Raw genomic sequence first — 20,417 nt, forward strand, 5'->3', positions numbered from 1 at the left:
TTATTAAGAGAGACCTGAGTTAGCAACTTTGCAGAGTCTTGCCATGCAATGTCCTTTATTTCAAAGTAAAATAATAAATAGTTTGAAGTAGAAATATAATAGATGGTATCATATCCTTCCTCCAGATTACATGCTAGCACCAGGCTCTGGTCTTTCCAACTTCCAGAACCATGATCTGAAATAAACCTTTTCTCTTTATAAACTATCCAATCTGTGGTACTAGAAACAGCAACAGAAAATGGACTACGTTACTCTTTAAGGCATAGACAAAATTTAACATAGATACTACACAAATATCAATATATTTGATACCTTCTGAGTCATAGTCACAACATTAATTTATGGAAGTTCAGGTGAACTAGAAGATTTTGATAAGCCAAAATTTCATATCTCAGAATTGTTTTCCCCCTGTGGTACAAGACAAGACCTCTTTACTTTTTAAAACTGAGACAATGGCTCACTCTTAGAATGAGAAATCAAAAAGTCAAAATTAGAAAACATTTTGGCACTACAGAATATATCTATTAGGCCCTATATCACCTGTACTTCTGGTTTGTTACCAGTCAATATTTGAAATCAGAAAAGTTTAAGAAATTTCACCTAGTTATGATAACAATGTTCTTTATGTAAATGAGAAATACCATAAATTCCAAGAGTAAGAAATTTTTCTCTTATTCAACTTATTGGCCTAAATGCAGCTAAAACTTTTAATTTGAAACTTGACATAATATCTTAGCTATCATCACTTCCATCTAGTTCATCAGAAGTTGACAGTTTTTCTTTGTTGTTTTTAACCTATGTATCTCTTGGGGGATATAGACTATCATTTATACTTCAAGCCAAGTATCATTTATACTTCAAGGTAAAAATAATCTACATATTCAAGAAGGTGTATTTCACCCTGAAAGTAAACAGGGTATGCAATCTTTCATGGCAAATAATTTCTATAATTGGAATACATCCAGTATAATTAATGGAGTTAGGTTATTCATCTTTTCTGAAAACCAGCTTATGTTGCCCTCTTAATGATAAGTCGAAGAGGCTGTCATTAACAATATTTCACAGATGGGTTGTGATTGAAATTTTTTAATTTATTTCTTTTCTTATCCAGACATTTTTCCCCTTTGTGATTTCAGAGTAAAATAATAAATAGTTTGAAGTAGAAATATAATAGATGGTGTCATACCCTTTGTCTCCTGCAAGCCCCAAGTGAAAGAAGGGATGGAAGAATAAAATGGAGAATGGCTGAAGAATAAATCAAGGCCAGTAGAAAAGAATTGACTGGTGGGCACTAGGAAAAAGGGAAGAGATGGAGGGAGGCTCAACCAGGGCCTTCCTCCAGATTACAATAACTGGCTGAACAGGCTTTTAGTTTAGTAGGTATAGTCAGTTTTAAAATCCAGGAATCAGTGAGCCAAATCAGATCTAGATATGTGGTTGTGTTATTCTGGTAGGAATGCAAGCAAACAGAGATCTAGAGAACCTAGTCTTAACCTCAAGAAGCCAATGCCAACCAAAGAAGGCTAAGGGTGCCAGACAAAAGAATGGTCAGCACAGCCTGGATAGAAGTCAGCTACATAGACATTTTGAATGTATGGGCTACTGGTAAGGCAGTAGTAGCTGATCAGAGTTCAAGAATGCTCCTTGATAGAATCTTTGGTCATATCCTAAAAGAGTGGAAGGAACTTTTTAAGATTTCAAGGTGATTATATTCCCCATAAATGATTTCAACCATTTCATACATTACTAAATTAGCTTTAAACACAAATGTAATGTACACCAAGCATCTATTCTTGCCAGATATTGTGTGCATCATCAGAAATATGAGATATGGAACCCCACTCACTATCTAGTGAAGGAAAAAGACTTGGTAACAGTTGAAGTAAAGCATGAATGTAAAACAAAGATATGAAGATGGTGTGTGGTCATTATTAAAATTCCCTGAAAGAGTAGGGGAAGTCTGCAAAAAGGAGGAAGCTTTATTTTTATTTATGTCAGTATTAATTTTAATAGAAATAGTGGAAACTACCTAAACACAGTGAAATAAATTGTGGTATCGATAAACAGCTTTGATGAAGACTTTGATGTTTTCTGAGGTTCTATCATGAATAAAGGGAAATATTTGTAGATATATTCAGTATACTTTTTATATATGATTGATAGTGTTTCAAGCAAAATCAAATGAATGATTATTTCCCTTCTAATTTTTGCTTTCAAGGGCATAGGCATCAATGTCTTTATATATTTATTTGGCAGAGTTTTTCTGAGTACCCTGTACATCTCAGATATTTGAGGAGATCTGGGTGAGCTGGTTTGGCCCTTGTGGGTCATTTGGGTGTATACACGCGCAACCATATAATATGGGACTAAATTTTGATGTAGAATGATGTCCAGAGAATCTGACAGTCACGCCTGGGGTAGTATGATCAATGGGTCTTCACAGAACAAATGCCTGGGATGAGTATTGGGAGCTAGAGTTTTAAGCTAAGCAATTTCCAGTCAAGGTAGAACAAAACCAAAGAAGAGTCGATCACAACAGACAAAGAACAGGAAAATAGTAGTCTGAGGTAATTCTGGAGACTCTTATGCCTGAATTTTTATTTTTTCTTATGCAGTTCAATTACTTGCATGAACTTTATCTGCTGGGTGGTGAAGGAACTTTTACAATTATTTTTACTAATTGGGACAATGTCTTTGAGTAGCAAGGAGTAGGAACCAACAAGAACCAGTTTTTAAAAGGGTTGAAGAGGGGACAACGAACAGCTATCTTTTAGCTTAAGTTGTGTTCAGGTATATTCTATTTAGAATATAATCCTAGGGAACAGGAGTGAGGAAGAGGGAAGAGTGAAATAGGAAAGGAAGGAAACAAAATGCATGTATTATTGAATTTCACACTATACAGATGACAGGTGTTGGTTACTATGAGATCTTCCCAGGCATCTTATACAATGTATTTCAAAACAGTCTGTCCAGGACATGAAAGTGGAAGCATACAGCCATTGTGTCCTCATCACTTCATCAGGGTGGCCTCACGAAGTCTTAACTTTCCCTTCACTTATGCATTATATATACATTTCTGCTGAGCCAGTCCCTGCAGGTGTGTAAAACAATAGTGGCAAAGAAACAAGTGAGAAGTTCAGGGTTGAAACAAAGGGCTATCAGGTTGCACTAATGGACGTGTTTTATAGAGTAAAACTTTGTAAACTAGGAATTCATTTGTCTTTTTCTCATTGGATATCTAATTATTCTTAAGATCTACTCCAAAGAAATATTTATATGAAAGTCTTCTGGAAGTTGAGTTAATTTCTTCTTCCTCCTACATCATCTTGTATCAAGTTGGGTTGCAATTTTTGGTTCATGCATTTGTCTCTCTCTGAGAGGACAGTGGCTTTATCTTTTCAGTCCCTGGATTCACTATCGTGTATGGTGTATACGAATTCTCTGATTCAGGGGAGGAGTAGATGTTGAATGCAGGCTGTTTGTACTCTTTCAGATTAAGAGTGAAAAGACATTGGAGTATAGGTCACTAAGATTTTCACTGACTTTATCTCCTTCATATCTAAAAAAAAAAAAAAAAAAAAAAAAATTCCCTGACAAGCTTTCATTGCAGTCGGCCATCTAAATAGAATGTCACTGATATTTCTGATTCAGTTCAACAAAAGCACGACTGCTTTTGTTTGTCACGTTTGTCAGCTCCTGTGAGAAATTCTATAAAGGGTCATAGCATCTGCTCAAGACCACAATAAGAGAAATCCCAAATAAGCCATGTTATAATATATATGATCATTAGTTTTATCATTATTCTGTCCTTTTTTAGGAATAAAAAGTCTCTGACCACAGAGAAAATTTGTGGTCTGTCTCAAAGGAGGCCACCCAGAAAACAATACACAGTAAAAACAAAACATAAAATATAGAAAGCTTTCCACAGAGGTGAGAGGTGATTTTTTTCACACCTTTTTTTCTCACCTGATAAGTGATAGGGCACACTGCTAAATCTCCTCTGTTCATTTGAAAGATGTTTCACATAAAACTGATTTAAACATATTATTATTTAGATTTCAGTCCTGAAGGCAGGGTAAGTCTGAACTATTAAATATTTTAAAAGTTACTTACAATATAAAAATAGTTCAAATGAACAATTTTCCAAAACTGAAAATAGGAGATTAAAGGATAATTGTCATAGTAACAATAGCTACAATTTAATGAATGGCCTACTAAGTACCAGAAACCATTATCAGCATTTGTAATAGGTCAATTATTAAAGATAGGTTCAATTATCCTTGCATGGGTTCTGTTTTTACAGATGAGGAAACTAGGATCAGAAGGGTAAGTGATTTATATCAAATGTCATATGAGAACTAGCAGAACTTATATACAGATACACCACAACACAAATGAATTTCATAGCTATGGGGCTGAGCCAAAGAAGGCAGAAATAAAGGATATACACTATATGATTACATTGGGATAAGGTTCCAAAACAGGTACACCTAAAGAAAGCTTATAAAAGTCAGGAGAGTAGTTACTTTTGTAGGGTGGGATTTTACTGGGAGGTTGTAACAGGAATCTTCTGGACTACTAGAAATGTTTTTTATCTTGACATGGGTAATAGAGCAAAAGCATATACATCTGGTAGGGCCTGAGCTTGTAATCCAGCTACTTGGAGGTTGAGGTAGGAGGAGGTATTTCAAGGCTAGCCTGGATAACTTAGTGAGATCCTGTCTCAAAATAAGAAATAAAAAGATCTGTAGATGTAGATTAGTAGTAGAGCAGCCCTGGGTTCAATTCCCACGTTTCTCTCTCTCTCTCTCTCACGCGCACGCGCACGCGCGCGCGCACACACACACACACACACACACACACACACAGAGCTCAGGTGAGGTGGAGGACATCTATAATCCCTGTGATTTAGGAGGCTGAGGCAGGAGGATTGCAAATTTGAGACCAGTCAGTAATTTAGTGAGATCTATCTCAAAAATAGAAAGGGCTGAAGATAGCTCAGGGGTAAAATACCTCTGGATTCTCCTCCCCTCTACACACAAAAGGGTTGTGTTAGTAAGCTTTGCATCGCTGTAGCCAAAAATGCCTCACAAGAACAATTTAGAGGGGGAATTTCTTTGTTTTTTTGGCTCATAGTTTCAGAGGTTTAGTCCATGGTAACTAGACTCCATGGTTCTAGGCCTGAGATGATGTAGAACATCATGGCAGAAATATGCTGTTGAGGAAAGCTGCTCAGATCATGGCAGCTGGGATGCAGAGGGAGGGAGAGAAGGAGGGAGGGAGAGAAGGAGGGAGGGAGGGGGGGAGAGAGAGAGACAGAGACAAAGACAGAGAGAAAGAGAGACAGCCAGAGAGAAAGGGCAGCTAGGGACATGATATAATCCCCAGGGGCATGGCCCCTCATGGTCTACTTTTTAAGTCTGCCTACAGGTATTTCTATTTCTGGTATATAGGAGGATATTTTGATATATATGCACATACATTGTGGGATGTATAAATCAATTAGCATATACATCATGCCATGTATTCATCTTTTTCATGGCAAGAACACTTAAAATCTAATCCTAGAAAATTTCAAATATACAATATATGGTTACTAACCAAAGATACCATGATGTATAATAGGTCTTTTGAACTTATTCCTTTTGTCTAACTGAAATTTTGTGTCCTTTGACTAATATCTCTTCAATCCCTCTCTCCAACTTCTAACTTCTGGTAACCATCATTTTACCCTGTTTCTATTATTTCTTTTTTTGTATTGTGAATGTAAATAAGATCATTCTGTATTTGTCTTTCTGTGCCTGGATTATTTCACTTAGCATGTCCTCCAGGTTTATTCATGGTATCACGAATAACAGGTTGTCCTTCTTTTTTTATGGTTGAACAGTGTTGTATTTCTATATATGCTACATTTTAAATATCCATTCACCAAGACAGGGATGCCCTCTCTCTCCACTTCTGTTCAACATAGTTCTCGAAACACTGGCCAGAGCAATTAGACAGACGAAAGAAATTAAAGGCATAAAAATAGGAAAAGAAGAACTTAAATTATCACTATTTGCAGGTGACATGATTCTATACCTAGCAGACCCAAAAGGGTCTACAAAGAAACTATTAGAGCTAATAAATGAATTCAGCAAAGTGGCAGGATATAAAATCAACACACATAAATCAAAGGCATTCCTGTATATCAGCGACAAATCCTCTGAAATGGAAATGAGGACAACCACTCCATTCAAAATATCTTCAAAAAAAATAAAATACTTGGGAATCAACCTAACAAAAGAGGTGAAAGACTTATACAATGAAAACTACAGAACCCTAAAGAGAGAAATAGAAGAAGATCTTAGAAGATGGAAAAATATACCCTGTTCATGGATAGGCAGAACTAACATCATCAAAATGGCGATATTACCAAAAGTTCTCTATAGGTTTAATGCAATGCCAATCAAAATCCCAACGGCATTTCTTGTAGAAATAGAGAAAGCAATCATGAAATTCATATGGAAAAATAAAAGACCCAGAATAGCAAAAACAATGCTAAGCAGGAAGTGTGAATCAGGCGGTATAGCGATACCAGACTTCAAACTATACTACAGAGCAATAGTAACAAAAACAGCATGGTACTGGTACCAAAACAGGCGGGTGGACCAATGGTACAGAATAGAGGACACAGAAACCAATCCACAAAACTACAACTATCTTATATTTGATAAAGGGGCTAAAAACATGCAATGGAGGAAGGATAGCATCTTCAACAAATGGTGCTGGGAAAACTGGAAATCCATATGCAACAAAATGAAACTGAATCCCTTTCTCTTGCCATGCACAAAAGTGAATTCAAAATGGATCAAGGAGCTTGATATCAAATCAGAGACACGCCGTCTGATAGAAGAAAAAGTTGGCTACGATCTACATACTGTGGGGTCAGGCTCCAAATTCCTCAATAGGACACCCATAGCACAAAAGTTAATAACTAGAATCAACAAATGGGACTTACTCAAACTAAAAAGTTTTTTCTCAGCAAAAGAAACAATAAGAGAGGTAAACAGGGAGCCTACATCCTGGGAACAAATCTTTACTCCTCACACTTCAGATAGAGCCCTAATATCCAGAGTATACAAAGAACTCAAAAAATTAGACAATAAGAGAACAAATAACCCAATCAACAAATGGGCCAAGGACCTGAACAGACACTTCTCAGAGGAGGACATACAGTCAATCAACAAGTACATGAAAAAATGCTCACCATCTCTAGCAGTCAGAGAAATGCAAATCAAAACCACCCTAAGATACCATCTCACTCCAGTAAGATTGGCAGCCATTAGGAAGTCAAACAACAACAAGTGCTGGCGAGGATGTGGGGAAAAGGGTACACTTGTACATTGCTGGTGAGACAGCAAATTGGTGCAGCCAATTTGGAAAGCAGTATGGAGATTTCTTGGAAAGCTGGGAATGGAGCCACCATTTGACCCAGCTATTCCCCTTCTCGGTCTATTCCTTAAAGACCTAAAAAGAGCATGCTACAGGGACACTGCTACATCGATGTTCATAGCAGCACAATTCACAATAGCAAGACTGTGGAACCAACCTAGATGCCCTTCAATAGACGAATGGATAAAAAAAAATGTGGCATTTATACACAATGGAGTATTACTCTGCATTAAAAAATGACAAAATCATAGAATTTGCAGGGAAATGGATGGCATTAGAGCAGATTATGCTAAGTGAAGCTAGCCAATCCCTAAAAAACAAATGCCAGATGTCTTCTTTGATATAAGGAGAGTAACTAAGAACAGAGTAGGGACGAAGAGCAGGAGAAGAAGATTAACATTAAACAGGGATGAGAGGTGGGAGGGGAAAGGGAGAGAGAAGGGAAATTGCATGGAAATGGAAGGAGACCCTCAGGGTTATACAAAAGTACATACAAGAGGAAGTGAGGGGAAAGGGAAAAATAATACAAGGGGGAGAAATGAATGACAGCAGAGGGGGTAGAGAGAGAAGAGGGGAGGGGAGGGGAGGGGAGGGGGGATAGTAGAGGATAGGAAAGGCAGCAGAACACAACAGACACTAGTATGGCAATATGTAAATCAATGGATGTGTAACTGATGTGATTCTGCAATCTGTATATGGGGTAAAAATGGGAGTTCATAACCCAGTTGAATCAAAGTGTGAAATATGATATATCAAGAAATATGTAATGTTTTGAACAACCAACAATAAAAAATTTAAAAAAAAATTAAAAAATTAAAAGCAAAATAAATAAATAAATAAATATCCATTCACCTATCCACGGACACTTAGGTTGATTCTGATCTTGGCTCTTGTGAATAATATTGCATGAATATGAACATGCAGATCTTGTGAATAATATTGCATGAATATGAACATGCAGATACCTCTTCTACATTTTCATTTCACATCTTTTGGCTATATACCAAGCAGCAAGATTGCTAGGTCACATGATAGTTCTATTTTTGTTCTTTGAGGAATCTCCTTATTGTTTTCATAGCCAGTATGAATACTGGCTATACTAATTTGCTATCCCTCTAACAATGTACATAAATTCCCTTTTCTCCATATCCTCACCAAAACTTATCTTTCATCTTTTGGATAATGGTCAGATGTGAGGTGATATTTCATTTGTGGTTTTTATTTGTATTTCCCTGATAATTAGTAAGCTTTTCCCCCCATATACTTTATGATCAATTATATATCTTCTTTTTCCCATTAGAAAAACAGGGTCAAAGTATATTGCATTGGGGAGATGTCTATGTTAGTTTTCCATTGCTGTGACCAAAATACCCAACAATGACAACTTAGGGGAGATAAAGTTTATTTTGACTCACAGTTTCAGAGGTTCAGTCTATGTTTGGCTGACTCCATTGCTTTGGACCTAAGTAGAGACAGAACATCATGGTGGAAGGGTGTGCTAGAAGAATACTTCTTGGAATGAGAGAGAGGGAGGTAGGGGAGAAAGGTGGAGGGATGGGGCCACAGGGAAAATACACCCTGGCAGGGCATGCCCCCAGTGGCCCACCTCCTCCAGCCACAACCCCATCTATGGGGATATCTTTTACTTTGTGGGGACATCTCATATCCAAGCCATATTACAATGCCAAAGTTAGGTAGGTTAGCAGTCCTCTTCCCAAGTGATTTGGGATTCACAGAAGAGTTTTAGTTTTTATAAAGAACTAAAGAGTTTTATGGGCTGAATTTTGTTCTCCAAAATTCATATGTGGAGTCTGAACCCCTAGTACCTAAGTATGTGATTGCATTTGAAGGTAGGATCTTTAAAGGGGTCATTTTAAATAAAAAGAAGTCATTAGGGTGGTCATAAAGGTGGGCCCTTTTGGTTGGTGTCCTTACAAGAAGAGATTAGGACACTCACACACACACAGAGAAGAGTGTGTGAAGACAGAGGGAGAATATGGTCTTTCATAAGCCAATAAAAAAGACCACAGGGGGAAAAAAAAACAACCCTGCTGACACCTCAGCTTTAGACTTCTAGCCTTTAATCGTGAGAAAATAAATTTCTGTTGTTTAAGCTACCCTGTAGCTGTTTGTTATGAAAGACCTAGCAAATCATACATGTGTCTCTAAAACCAGGGTCAATCTGGGTCTCAGTCAATTCAAATCAGACAGGGCCCAGGCCATGAAGACCAAGTATTAGGTCATACAGCTCAGAAAGCCGCCAGAACTGCCAGGACTATCTGGTTAATGATCTTAGCCAAAAATGAGTTCCAAACTCTATCCACTGTAGGAATGGGGCTTCTAATGTTTTTTGAAATGTGATTCTCCTTGATTCAACGATGGGGCAGAACAGAGCTACAGGTGGAAAATCTTTAATTCTGATGCTGAGCAGAGTCAGATATAAGCAGAGGTTGACTGACCATCTCAACAAGCTAATTAGCTGCATATTAAAAATTTGCCAGTAAATGTTGGAGTTGTAGAATATCATGCTAAGTGAAATAAGCCAATCCCACAAAATCAAAGGCCAAATGTTTTCTCTAATATGCAGATGCTAATTCACAATAAGGTAGGGGGCACTAGGGAAGAATAGCATTACCTTAGATGAGGTAGAGGGAAGTGATGGGAAGGGAGGGGAGGGGATGTGAGGATAGAAAAGATAGTAGAATGAAACAGACATTAGTACTGTATGTATATATGTGACTCCATGACCAATATGATTCTGCAACACGTACACTCAGAAAAATGAGAAATTATATCCCATCTATGCATGATATAGTAAAGTGCATAAATGTATTCTACTGTCAAGAATAACTAATTAAAATAAATAAAAAAATTAAAAAAAATAATGAGGAATGCTGATCCAGTAAGAATTGATAGACAAGATATTTGTTTCTGTTTGCACATTCCTTGGGTATTAGATCAAGGAAGACATTTGTGTGACACTGTGTGTGTGTGTGTGTGTGTGTTTAATATCCAATCTACACAATGAATACTTCAGTTCTTTTCCTTCACATGCTATACTATGATTGGACCACTATCATTGCTTCTATGGGTTACTGCAACTTCCTCCTTCTGTCTTACTGGTCTTTCTTTCTCCCTGGCCTCCAGAAGTGAGGAATAAGGGCAGATTATTTTAGGTATGAATAGGCACATTGTCACGATTTTCCCATTTGCATGCATATATTTGCCATAGAAAGAAATCACCTAGAAATTATCTTGAGTCCTTGTCCTAGTCTCTTAAGTCCAATTCTTTCTTCGCAATTACTCTCACTTTCATCTTTTCCTTTTCCATTTCTACATTTCCTAGTACTTTTCAGATCCTCCTGAACTCAGAAATAGCCTTACTTTTCTGCTTAGCTCTTCTCTTTCTCCTCAATACCTAAATTCATCCTACATAAAACTTTTTATAAAACATCTCTATAAAATTTTGACCACAGTGCTTTTTTCCTATTTATTAAATTTCAATAGCTCTAGACTGTCTGTAGCAACAAGTTCCAACACTCCTGAGCCTAATGTTTAAGGCTATGAGAATCTGGCCTGTGCTAGCATAACCTTATTTACAACTGCTCTAGCATTCCAGAAATCTTACAATGAATTGAAGTGGTGTCCTGTATTACCTTCCACAAGCCTGCCACCCAGCCCTCTGTCTCCCACTCTAATGCTTTAGCTGGTATGGTGTCATTCCTTAGCTTCCACCTCTTCCATGTTCCATCTGTCTTTCAAGACCAACTCAAAACCCAGATGCATTTGTTCTAGTTTTTCTACCACTATGATGTGCCTTCTCCTCTGCCTTTCCATGCTATCCATCTTTTATGGCTAAGAATAATTTTAACTTAACTTTCAGATCTTTCCTAACCACCCTGGCCTTCAATCCTTCCTGAAAGGCTATCATGGGGCCATTAGGTGCCAAACAGTGTCTGAGCCCTAGGGATCATAGCTAGATGATGTACAATTTGTAATGTCCAGGATGGTGTACTTCCTCTCTAAACTCCTCTCTAAACTCACTGCCCAAAGAATTGTCTTCCAATAATGGGATGTGTTAGAATTTTTTGTTTCTGTTTTGAACTGTCAATTATATTTCTAGAATTTTCCTTTAAAAAATGACTTGTCTCCCTTAGTTAGATTGTAAAGATTCTGTCACCCAAGCAAAGTATTTGCTATTTATACAAGAATGGAGAGGCATTTATGTACTAGGCATGAGGTCCTACTTTTGCCAGTGTTCCTCCTGGTGTAATATGTCAATTTTATGGGGCACACAAAACCCATAATTTTACAGGTATTATTGCTTAGGATAAGGTTAAAGTAGACACTGGCTATTTAGGTTTCTTGAAAAGTGAATTAATTTAAATTTAAAAAATTAAGTAATACTGTTTCAAGTTATAGTTTTGGAAAAAACTAAAAAGTGGTTCTTCAAGTGTGCTATATAAGAATGAACTTGCAAAGTAGAAAATAAAGCCCAGAAATACACTGGCTCTTACTCAAGTTACAAAACTTATAAGTCAGCATACAGGATTCAAGTGAAGGTACCAGGTTTCTCTAACTGAAACTCTTTAAATTTGCCCCTTTTACCATGTACCATGATACTCCTTTGCATAAAGATTAAGTTTAATTACTTCAATGTGTGACCTGTGTTTTTATATGGCTTCTCATCTCCTCTGTAAGATTTGCTTTTGTTTTTTAAATCCTTCACTACCAGAAAAATGAATGGGGCACTAGAGTGAATTTCGTGTGTCTCCAAGCACATTTATAAAACATAGAAGGAAAAAGACCCGATTTCCTGCCTGGCTGAGTGAAACGTTAATTCTTCACGTTGGCACCTCGACCTGCAGCTGTAATCAGGGCTGTTATGCCCAAATAGGCCCTTAAACGGAAGACCTGCTGAGCAGAGACCCACTTTCCCAGCCCCACTCAACTGCGTTGTCTTTTCTGCCAACTGACCAGGCGGAAGCAGCAGCAGGGGAGGAGGGACTGCAGGTAGGTGGGGAGGGGATCATTTTGAAAGCCCTAAATCCCTTGCAGGGAAGAAGCAGCTGCTCCTTGTTTTTCTAAACATCTGTCCCATCTGTGCTTGGCCTTACCTCACCGTTTGGTGGCTTGAGCTAGTTAAACGTGTATTTGACGAGGGATCACTTCTGAATGCTGGTTGGTGAGTCAAATAGGTCCAAGTGCTACCCAGAAAGTTTCTTTTATTGAAAAGAGGGGCAGTTGGGGCGCTTAAGGAGGATGGCTGTTTATTTTCTTCTCAAAAAACATACAGCTTTAAAGGACAGGGTCGTTATTTGGAACATCACCCCAAATGGACTGTATACCCTGGGGTTATTATTTCACAAAAGTTACTTCTAGAGCTCAGATTGTACTTACCGGCCCCGATTTGAAAGAGTAAAAATACTTGCACATCATATACCACTTTAATGGTAGGATGAGCTGTGCACACTGTGTGTGAGCTGCGTCTCACCGATGGTCTTCAACAGCGTACTGCTTGTAATTGGTTTGCTTGCTAATCCTGTGCTCTTGAGAATAAAGGCCTTATTTTTCTTCAGTTGTTTTTCCTTAGTACTCAGAACCAGAAGTGGGACCTGGCGAATATTAAATGGAGCTTTATGAATGAATGACAAAGAAAAATAAAGGGCGGATGTTTCATTTGGTTCTCTGAAGGAGAGTATGGAGACGGGGTCTCGGACTTTGACACAGCAGCGGAGGGAAATATAGTTCCAAAGTGCCAGATGCGGAACCACAAGCCTTCGCTACGCCTCCCAAAGCCAGGCTGCGCGGTGGGAGACAGTCCTCGCGGAAGCGCGCGCAGCCACGCCCCCTTCCCTTGTCAATGCCTCTGCAAGCTCCTTGAGCTCCCGGGACAGGTTTAGGGGCGGGGCCCACGGGGCGCAGGCGCAATGCGCGACGGAAGTAGGAACTTGGGCAGGGTAAAGGATAGGAGCTTTGCCGGGCTTTGCGAAGGGCGCCGCGCTCCTCCTCTTACCGCGGGAAGCTGCGGCGGCGCACGTGCAAACGAGCCCAAGCCCCTCCCCCATCCCACCCCCGCCCCTGCCCTGAGCCTCCGGGAGGCTGCCTTCTGCGACCGCCGTGATGGCGCTCGACCCCGCAGGTACGGGGACGACCAGCGTGGTTTGCCGAGGGCCTGGGCTCGGGTCTCGCGCCGCGGGCCTGCGGGCGGGGCGCGGCCTGGGAAAGGTGCAGAGCTGAGGTTGCACCGCTTCCGCACACTTCCCCTCAGGCCTGGCCGGCTGCTACAGGGTTTCCTGCCGGCCCTGGCGTCTTCCCCTGGTTGTAGGTCATTCTCAAGTGTTAGGTGAGGCGCGTTCCGTTTGTTGTCTGAACTTTCGTCCTGTTGTGGCCTAGGAACATCTTGCCGAGGGGGACTGGTTTCCTCATCGCCATCCTCATTTTCGCCCCTTTGGGGGCACCTGCTTCTTGCAACAGTGTGTCTTGCAGACGGTCTTGCCACAGAAAAAAATTCATTGGAGTCCCAGCGCACACTTTTACATTTCTTTTTGGTAGTTCATGGATCCCAAGTTCATCCTTAAAGCCCAACTTAACAGTTCAAAGGCTTTATCCTTGTGGCCACAGTCATTTTCTTTGGAAAGGATCTTGAGTCTTGAGTGCTCCTTTACTTTCATCTTTCCTCCAACTTGTCAGTTTCTCTCAAATTTTTTCCCTTACAGTAAACCTCACCCAGTGTACTTTTTTAAAGGTTATTTATGTAAGGGTGTAGCTGAGGGACTTCTTGTCACTCCTTTCATTTTAGAGAAAAACACAAAGTATTGAGAGGTGGGATGCTTTCAAACTTTCGGAGATTCTGAAGTTGAAAAAAACAGTCCCTTTCATGGTCTCTCAAGGAGAATGAAAAATATGTGCAGGACACAAATGATAAAAGTTTGTTGAATATTTTATTATCAAGAAAAGTAGTCTCATTTATCCAAAAATAGTATCTCCATTTTACAGAATAGGAAAGTGAAGTTCAGAGAGGTTAAATTACTAGTCCAAGCGTAGTGGTAAGATCTGGTAAGAGAAAAAAGATTGCATAGATTCTGTGATTAGAGCAATAGAATTGGTGCAGGTGAAATCATGTGGTTAGAAAAAGGATGATGTAGTCAAGAAGATCTTTGAGATGGAGGATATTGAATTGAATTTTTAAATAAGTAAACTTTGATAATGAAAAAAAGAAGATGGAAAATAAAGACTCTTAATTGAGGCAGAAAGGAGTTCTTGAACACATAATGATCATACAGGGTTTGGGCTGGATGACATTGGTCTAAGATGTATCTAAAACAGGCCAACATGCTTTCATGGGCCTAAAATTATTGCACATGTTTTTCTTTTTCTAGAATTTTCCCACTCTTCTTCTTCCCCAAATCTAATTCTGGTTCAGTTTTTGCTTGTCACTTTAGAGTCAATTTTGTAGGAGGCTTTTGCAAATTGTCACTGCTTCCCAGACTTTCAAAAATATATGTATTTTTTAGTATTTAGAATTATTTAAAACCCACCAAAAATTTACATAAACAGTGTACATTCTTTGTTTCATTCTAGATCTGAAGTTTTCCCTTGAGAAATAAAAGGAAACTGAGAGATACAATGGGTGTACATGTAACAAAAATAATTTGAGAAAGACAAACATGATTTGGAGAATCATGTGTAGTAAACAGTAAATATAGCTCATGTGATGTCACCTCTTTAAACTTATTAGGGAGTAGATGACTAGAAAGAGTAGACCTAGACTGCAGGAGATTGCCCGTTAAGGAGTCAATGCACTATTGTGGACTCAGTCCTAAATTTGTCTTTTTCTTTCAGATTTTTTCATTAACCAATTCGAAACTGTGTGGTAAAAGGTTTGAGGATGAGCAGTAGGGAGAGTAAGATACATTAGATATTTGTTAATGTTTCTTCAAGCCTTAAACTTTTATGATTCTGAATACTTGTTGGTGTCCATGGGTTCTTAACTCTGCGTAGTCAATTCACCACAGAAAAGAATATTTATTTGTTATTGGGTGAGTCAGTATCCTTATTTTTGTATAAGGTTGTTAATTTGTAGAAATCTATTATGTTTACAGATGTCAAAAAGATGAGAAATATCAACTAGAACTTGATGCAGGTAACAATATTGTGCCCAATGAGAACACTGTTGTCCAAGTTAACCTTCTTCTCTGTGGGAACCCCCTATTATATTTTCACATTTTAAATAGAGAGATTGATGGGCAATATTTTTAAGACCTCCTGGCATTGTGCTTTTGCTAAAGGATTATTACTGGGAGATTTTTAAAGATTAAAAGGTATGTTAATTATCTAAGAATGAGTAATTGAGAGTAGAGAATTTCAGATGTTTTTTTCTGCTAAATAAGGACGCTTACCTATATTTACTCACTATTGTATATGTAATCTCTGACTTAGTATTTGTTATATAATAGGTTCCTAGTGTTTGTTGGTAGAATAAATATCTGTGACTATCAAATATTGAAATTCTCTTAAATATTCATGCTATTTGTTAAACAGTTAAATGGTTTTATTGCACATTTACCATGTGCTAGGAGCTAGAGGGGTGTTCTTACTCTTCTGGAGGCTAGGAAGTTGATTAACAAGGTGACACTTGGGTTGGTTACTGGTGAGGACTCTTTCTTAGCTTGAAGATGGTTGCCTTTTTTCTGTATCATCTTGCAGTTGGGCTATGGGGGTTCTTTTATAAAGTTACCAATCCTCTTGGGTTAGGGCCCCACCCTCATGACCTCATTTAATCATAACCCATAATATATATTATCCTTTGTATAAGACACATAAAAATTTAAGTTGAGCAATTTCTTAAGTGTCAATTCTATAGGACAACTATACAATTTTATAGGTGCCTTATATATAGGGATGCTGAGACAATGGGCTAATTACCTCCTTAAAGCACTATCTAAAAATATAGTCACTTGTGGGCTATGGCTTCAACATTTGAACTTTGAGGAGCAGTGGAAGAAAACAATTCAGTCAATACCAGTTATCTAGCAGGAGAAAAAAGATTGCATAGATTCTGTGATTAGAGCAATAGAATTGGTGCAGGTGAAATCATGTGTTTAGAAAAGGATGATGTAGTCAAGAAGATCTTTGAGATGGAGAATATTGAGTTGAATTTTTAAATAAGTAAACTGTATTAATGAAAAAAAGAAGATGGAAAATAAAGACAGAAGATTGAACTGGAGTTTGGTTTTACAAGTTATTTGCTGGGTAATGTTAATGAGATTGTTTTGAGCTCATTTCTTCATATCTGCTTCTGAATGAAATGCTATTTGTAAATAATTTCTTCCACTCCTTTCTTTTTTTTTTTATTTTTTGGTACCAGAGATTAAACTCAGGGGCACTCAACCACTGAGCCACATCCCCAGCCCTATTTTGTATTTTATTTAGAAACAGGGTCTCACTGAGTTGTTTAGCTTCTCACTTTTGCTGAGGCTGGCTTTAAACTCACAATGATCCTCCTGCCTCAGCTTCCCAAGCTGCTGGGTACAGGCATGTGCCACTATACCCAGCTCCACTCCTTTCTTCTTTCTGGAAATGTTTATTGTGCTCCTTCCGCAATCATAAATGTAAGCTGATTGGTCAGCTAAGTAGGATAACTAATGGGATGGCAAAATTCAGGTTTCAATTATAGAAAATTTAAGTTAAAATCAGGATACTGAGTAATATTCCATTGAGTATATATACCACATTTTCTTTATCCATTCATCTATTGAAGGACACCTAGATTGATTCCATAGTTTAGCTATAGTGAATTGAGCTGCTATAAACATTAATGTGGCTGCATTACTGTAGTATGCTTATTTTAAGCCCTTTGGGTATAAACCGAGGAGTGGGATAGCTAGTAAATGGATGGAGTTGGAGAATATGATGCTAAGTGAAATAAGTAAATCCCATAAAACCAAAGGCCTAATGTTTTCTATAATATGTGGATGCTAATTCACAATAAGACAATGACACTAGAGAAGAATAGCATTACCTTAGATTAGGTAGAGGGAAGGGAGAGGAGGAGAAGAGATGTGGGGAAAGAGTAGAATGAAACAGATATTGTGTGTATATATGTGACTACATGACCAATATTAGTCTGCAACATGTACACTCAGAAAAATTAGAAATTATATCCCATCTGTGTATGATATATCAAAGTGCATAAATGCATTGTATATTTTAATGTATAACTCATTAAAACAAATAAAAAATTAATTTAAAAAATTTAAAAAATTGACTACATGAAAAAAATTGAGATGCTGGTAGGATTTGGAAATTACTAACACTGTGACAGTAGTACAGTTATAAAGATGGAGGTGAGTACTGAGAACTCTACAGGAACACCATCTTTGAAGCTGGAATCTGTGGGATCACCTCAAGAGTAAGTGCAGTTAATTACCTTGGCAGCCTCTATATTTTTTCTAGTATTGCCATTGTTCAGTATTTGTAAGTCTGTTTTAAAATGTGCCTTCCACCTCTATGTTAATGTTAATGTCTTCATTTTTGCAAATCTTGTTCTGAAAGTGAATTTAAATTTCAGTCAAAGTTTAGCCAGAGATAAGCCGATGGAGGTGGTCAGTGATCATCCTGGGAAATGTTACCTCTGCTCTCTCCACCAAAAAAAAAAAATTATGGATCTGATCTGGTTTGCATGTTTGAGTGAATTGATTCTGAAGGCCATATTAAGAAACATGGTCTGATTTGAGCAAACGCTACATTTTTTTAATTATGTGAATAGCTCTCAATATAAAAAGTCCTGCACCTCATTATCAAAGTAGTATATGTTCTTTGTAGAAATTTTATGAAATATTGTAAGATAAGAAAAACCAGTGGAGATAGGGAGGAGATAAGCATTGGAGAACATTTATAAAGTTTAAAATGTTCTGCTATCTTCTAGATGTATATGAGAGAAAAAAAAACAAGTCAGGTAATACAATGCAAAGTAGGCCACAGGCAAACTGTCTTGTGTTCTTCTATCAAATGTCTTCTTCTGTTCCCTATAACATTGATGTTTTTTTTCTTTATTAGATATCAGTGGAAAATTATACTTTTTGGAAAACATAGTTTCAAAGTTTTACCAAATAAAGTAAATGAAACTCGTTAATTCATTTAAGAAATTATGGTTATATTGTAGTTTATAGCAGATTTCTAAATTTGACATGTCATATTGCATAAGTTGATTTCCTGCTTTGATCTACTTTTCGATTTGTTGAGTAAAAGGGGAAGTTTTCACACCTAGCAATTTGTACAATCTGAAGTTCAAGAAATTGGTGGTATTGAGAAATGAACATCTACTGTGAAGGAGTTGGTTATTAATAGTGAAAGTTGATAAGATAAAGAAGTTCAGATGAAGTATGTCATTGTGGGATATAGGTAATAAATGACTCAGAAACTAAGCAGAAATAAGTGCATATACCTTGTTGATATAGTTTCCATATTTTGTAAGAGTTTGAGACTAAAAGATTAGATGTTGCTAATTAACCTAATATTTTATATTCCTTCTCTTCATAGAAAAAGGTGTTTGTCAGCTACCTTCTTCTTCTTTTTAATAGTTTTTCTCCCATTGGAAGGGGTCAGAATTCATTTGTCTTTACTTTCTGATCAAAAAATGAGAACTGTGAAATTTTGAATTTTGCTTGTTCCAAATGATACTTCTGAAATATACAGTTGTATTGTCTAAGGGTTATTTCCATGCTTTGGCATAACTGCAGAAAATCAATTAACGTTATTTACCAAGTTCTCTTAGATAGGCCCCATATGTATGATGGTGTCATGGAAAATTTGAGATCTTGGTTATATGACTTAATGTTACCTTTCATCAGAGACTTGGGTCATTTTACCTCTGTGAGCCTCCATTTCTTTATCTGTACAATTTGATCAAAATATTTAACCTAGGAGGGTTGTTATGAAGACTGTATGGCCTTCATCGTCCTTGTCTCCTTTTTGTTTTGTCAGTTAAAAATAGCATGAAGGTAAGACTGTATTAGACACATGGATCCTAACTGTCTTGATTTTCCCAATTTAAGATCTTTCCTTCATTCCTTTCCTCATGTTGCACTTTTATTATTGCAAGAGGGTATGAGCAAGCTGGCAAGAACATGAAAATCTTGTCATGAGCATCCATATGGAGGGAACTAGAGTCTGCCTAGCTTCTGGTGGGAAGCACTTAGTGTTATGGTTTGGATATAAGGTGTTCCTCAAAAGCTCATGTGTGATACGATGCAGGAATATTCAGAGGAGAAATGATTAGATCATGATAGCTGTAACTTAACAAATTAATTCGTTTGATGGATTAATAATTTGAATGGATTAATGGGTGGTAACTATACACATGTAGGGCATAGCTGTAGGAAGTAGGTCACTGGGGGGATTTTATTATCCTTGACTTCTTGCACCAAAGCTCTCTTTGCTTGCTGGCTGTCAGGAACAGAGTAACTTTTCTGTAGCATGCCCTTTTGCCATGATATTCTGCATCTTCTCAGGCCCAGAGCTATGGAGTTGGCCTGCCATGGATTCAGCCTCTGAAACCTTGAGCGAAAATAAACCTTTTCTTAAGTTCTTCTTATCAGGTATTTTAGTCACAGTGATGAATATTAGGAAGTAAGGTATTTAGGAAGTAACAATTGAGAACTATGATCTTATTGTTCTATACTTGATGCTTTCTCTTTGATGCTCTTGGTAGCTAATAAAGGAGAGGAAAATAAAGATTGAACCTGTGCTAATGAAAATACTTTTGCAGATTTATTACAAGCATTTTTCTTGTGTGTGTGTGTGTGTGTGTTTCCCTCTAGAGTAAATAGTAGCATGGAACTATGAAGACTCAGGAACAAATAGGAGTACCTAGGAAGTTTTTTTGAATTGGCATTAAGAGCTGGTTAATCTCAGTGGCTTGGGAAGCTGAGGCAGGAGGATCATGAGTTCAAAGCCAGCTTCAGCATGTTATCAAAGCC

General features: G+C 37.7%; 1 protein-coding gene and 1 long non-coding RNA gene across 2 annotated transcripts in view; one reads left to right on the plus strand and one right to left on the minus strand.

The window, feature by feature from the left end:
• LOC139705099 (uncharacterized) overlaps positions 1-13,196 on the minus strand; it is a 36,607-nt gene extending 23,411 nt beyond the window's left edge. Inside the window, exon 1 of the long non-coding RNA XR_011706959.1 lies at positions 12,835-13,196. This is a non-coding gene — a long non-coding RNA (uncharacterized lncRNA). The remainder of the gene's footprint in view (positions 1-12,834) is intronic.
• Positions 13,197-13,388: 192 nt separating this feature from the next.
• Cmc1 (C-X9-C motif containing 1) overlaps positions 13,389-20,417 on the plus strand; it is a 79,006-nt gene continuing 71,977 nt past the window's right edge. Inside the window, exon 1 of the mRNA XM_027932372.3 lies at positions 13,389-13,576. Coding sequence (XP_027788173.1) covers positions 13,558-13,576 — 19 coding nt within the window. The 5' untranslated portion in view covers positions 13,389-13,557. The remainder of the gene's footprint in view (positions 13,577-20,417) is intronic.

This window comes from Marmota flaviventris, chromosome 1 (genome assembly GCF_047511675.1).
Source record: "Marmota flaviventris isolate mMarFla1 chromosome 1, mMarFla1.hap1, whole genome shotgun sequence".
In the NCBI taxonomy this organism is placed as follows: Eukaryota; Metazoa; Chordata; class Mammalia; order Rodentia; family Sciuridae; genus Marmota; species Marmota flaviventris.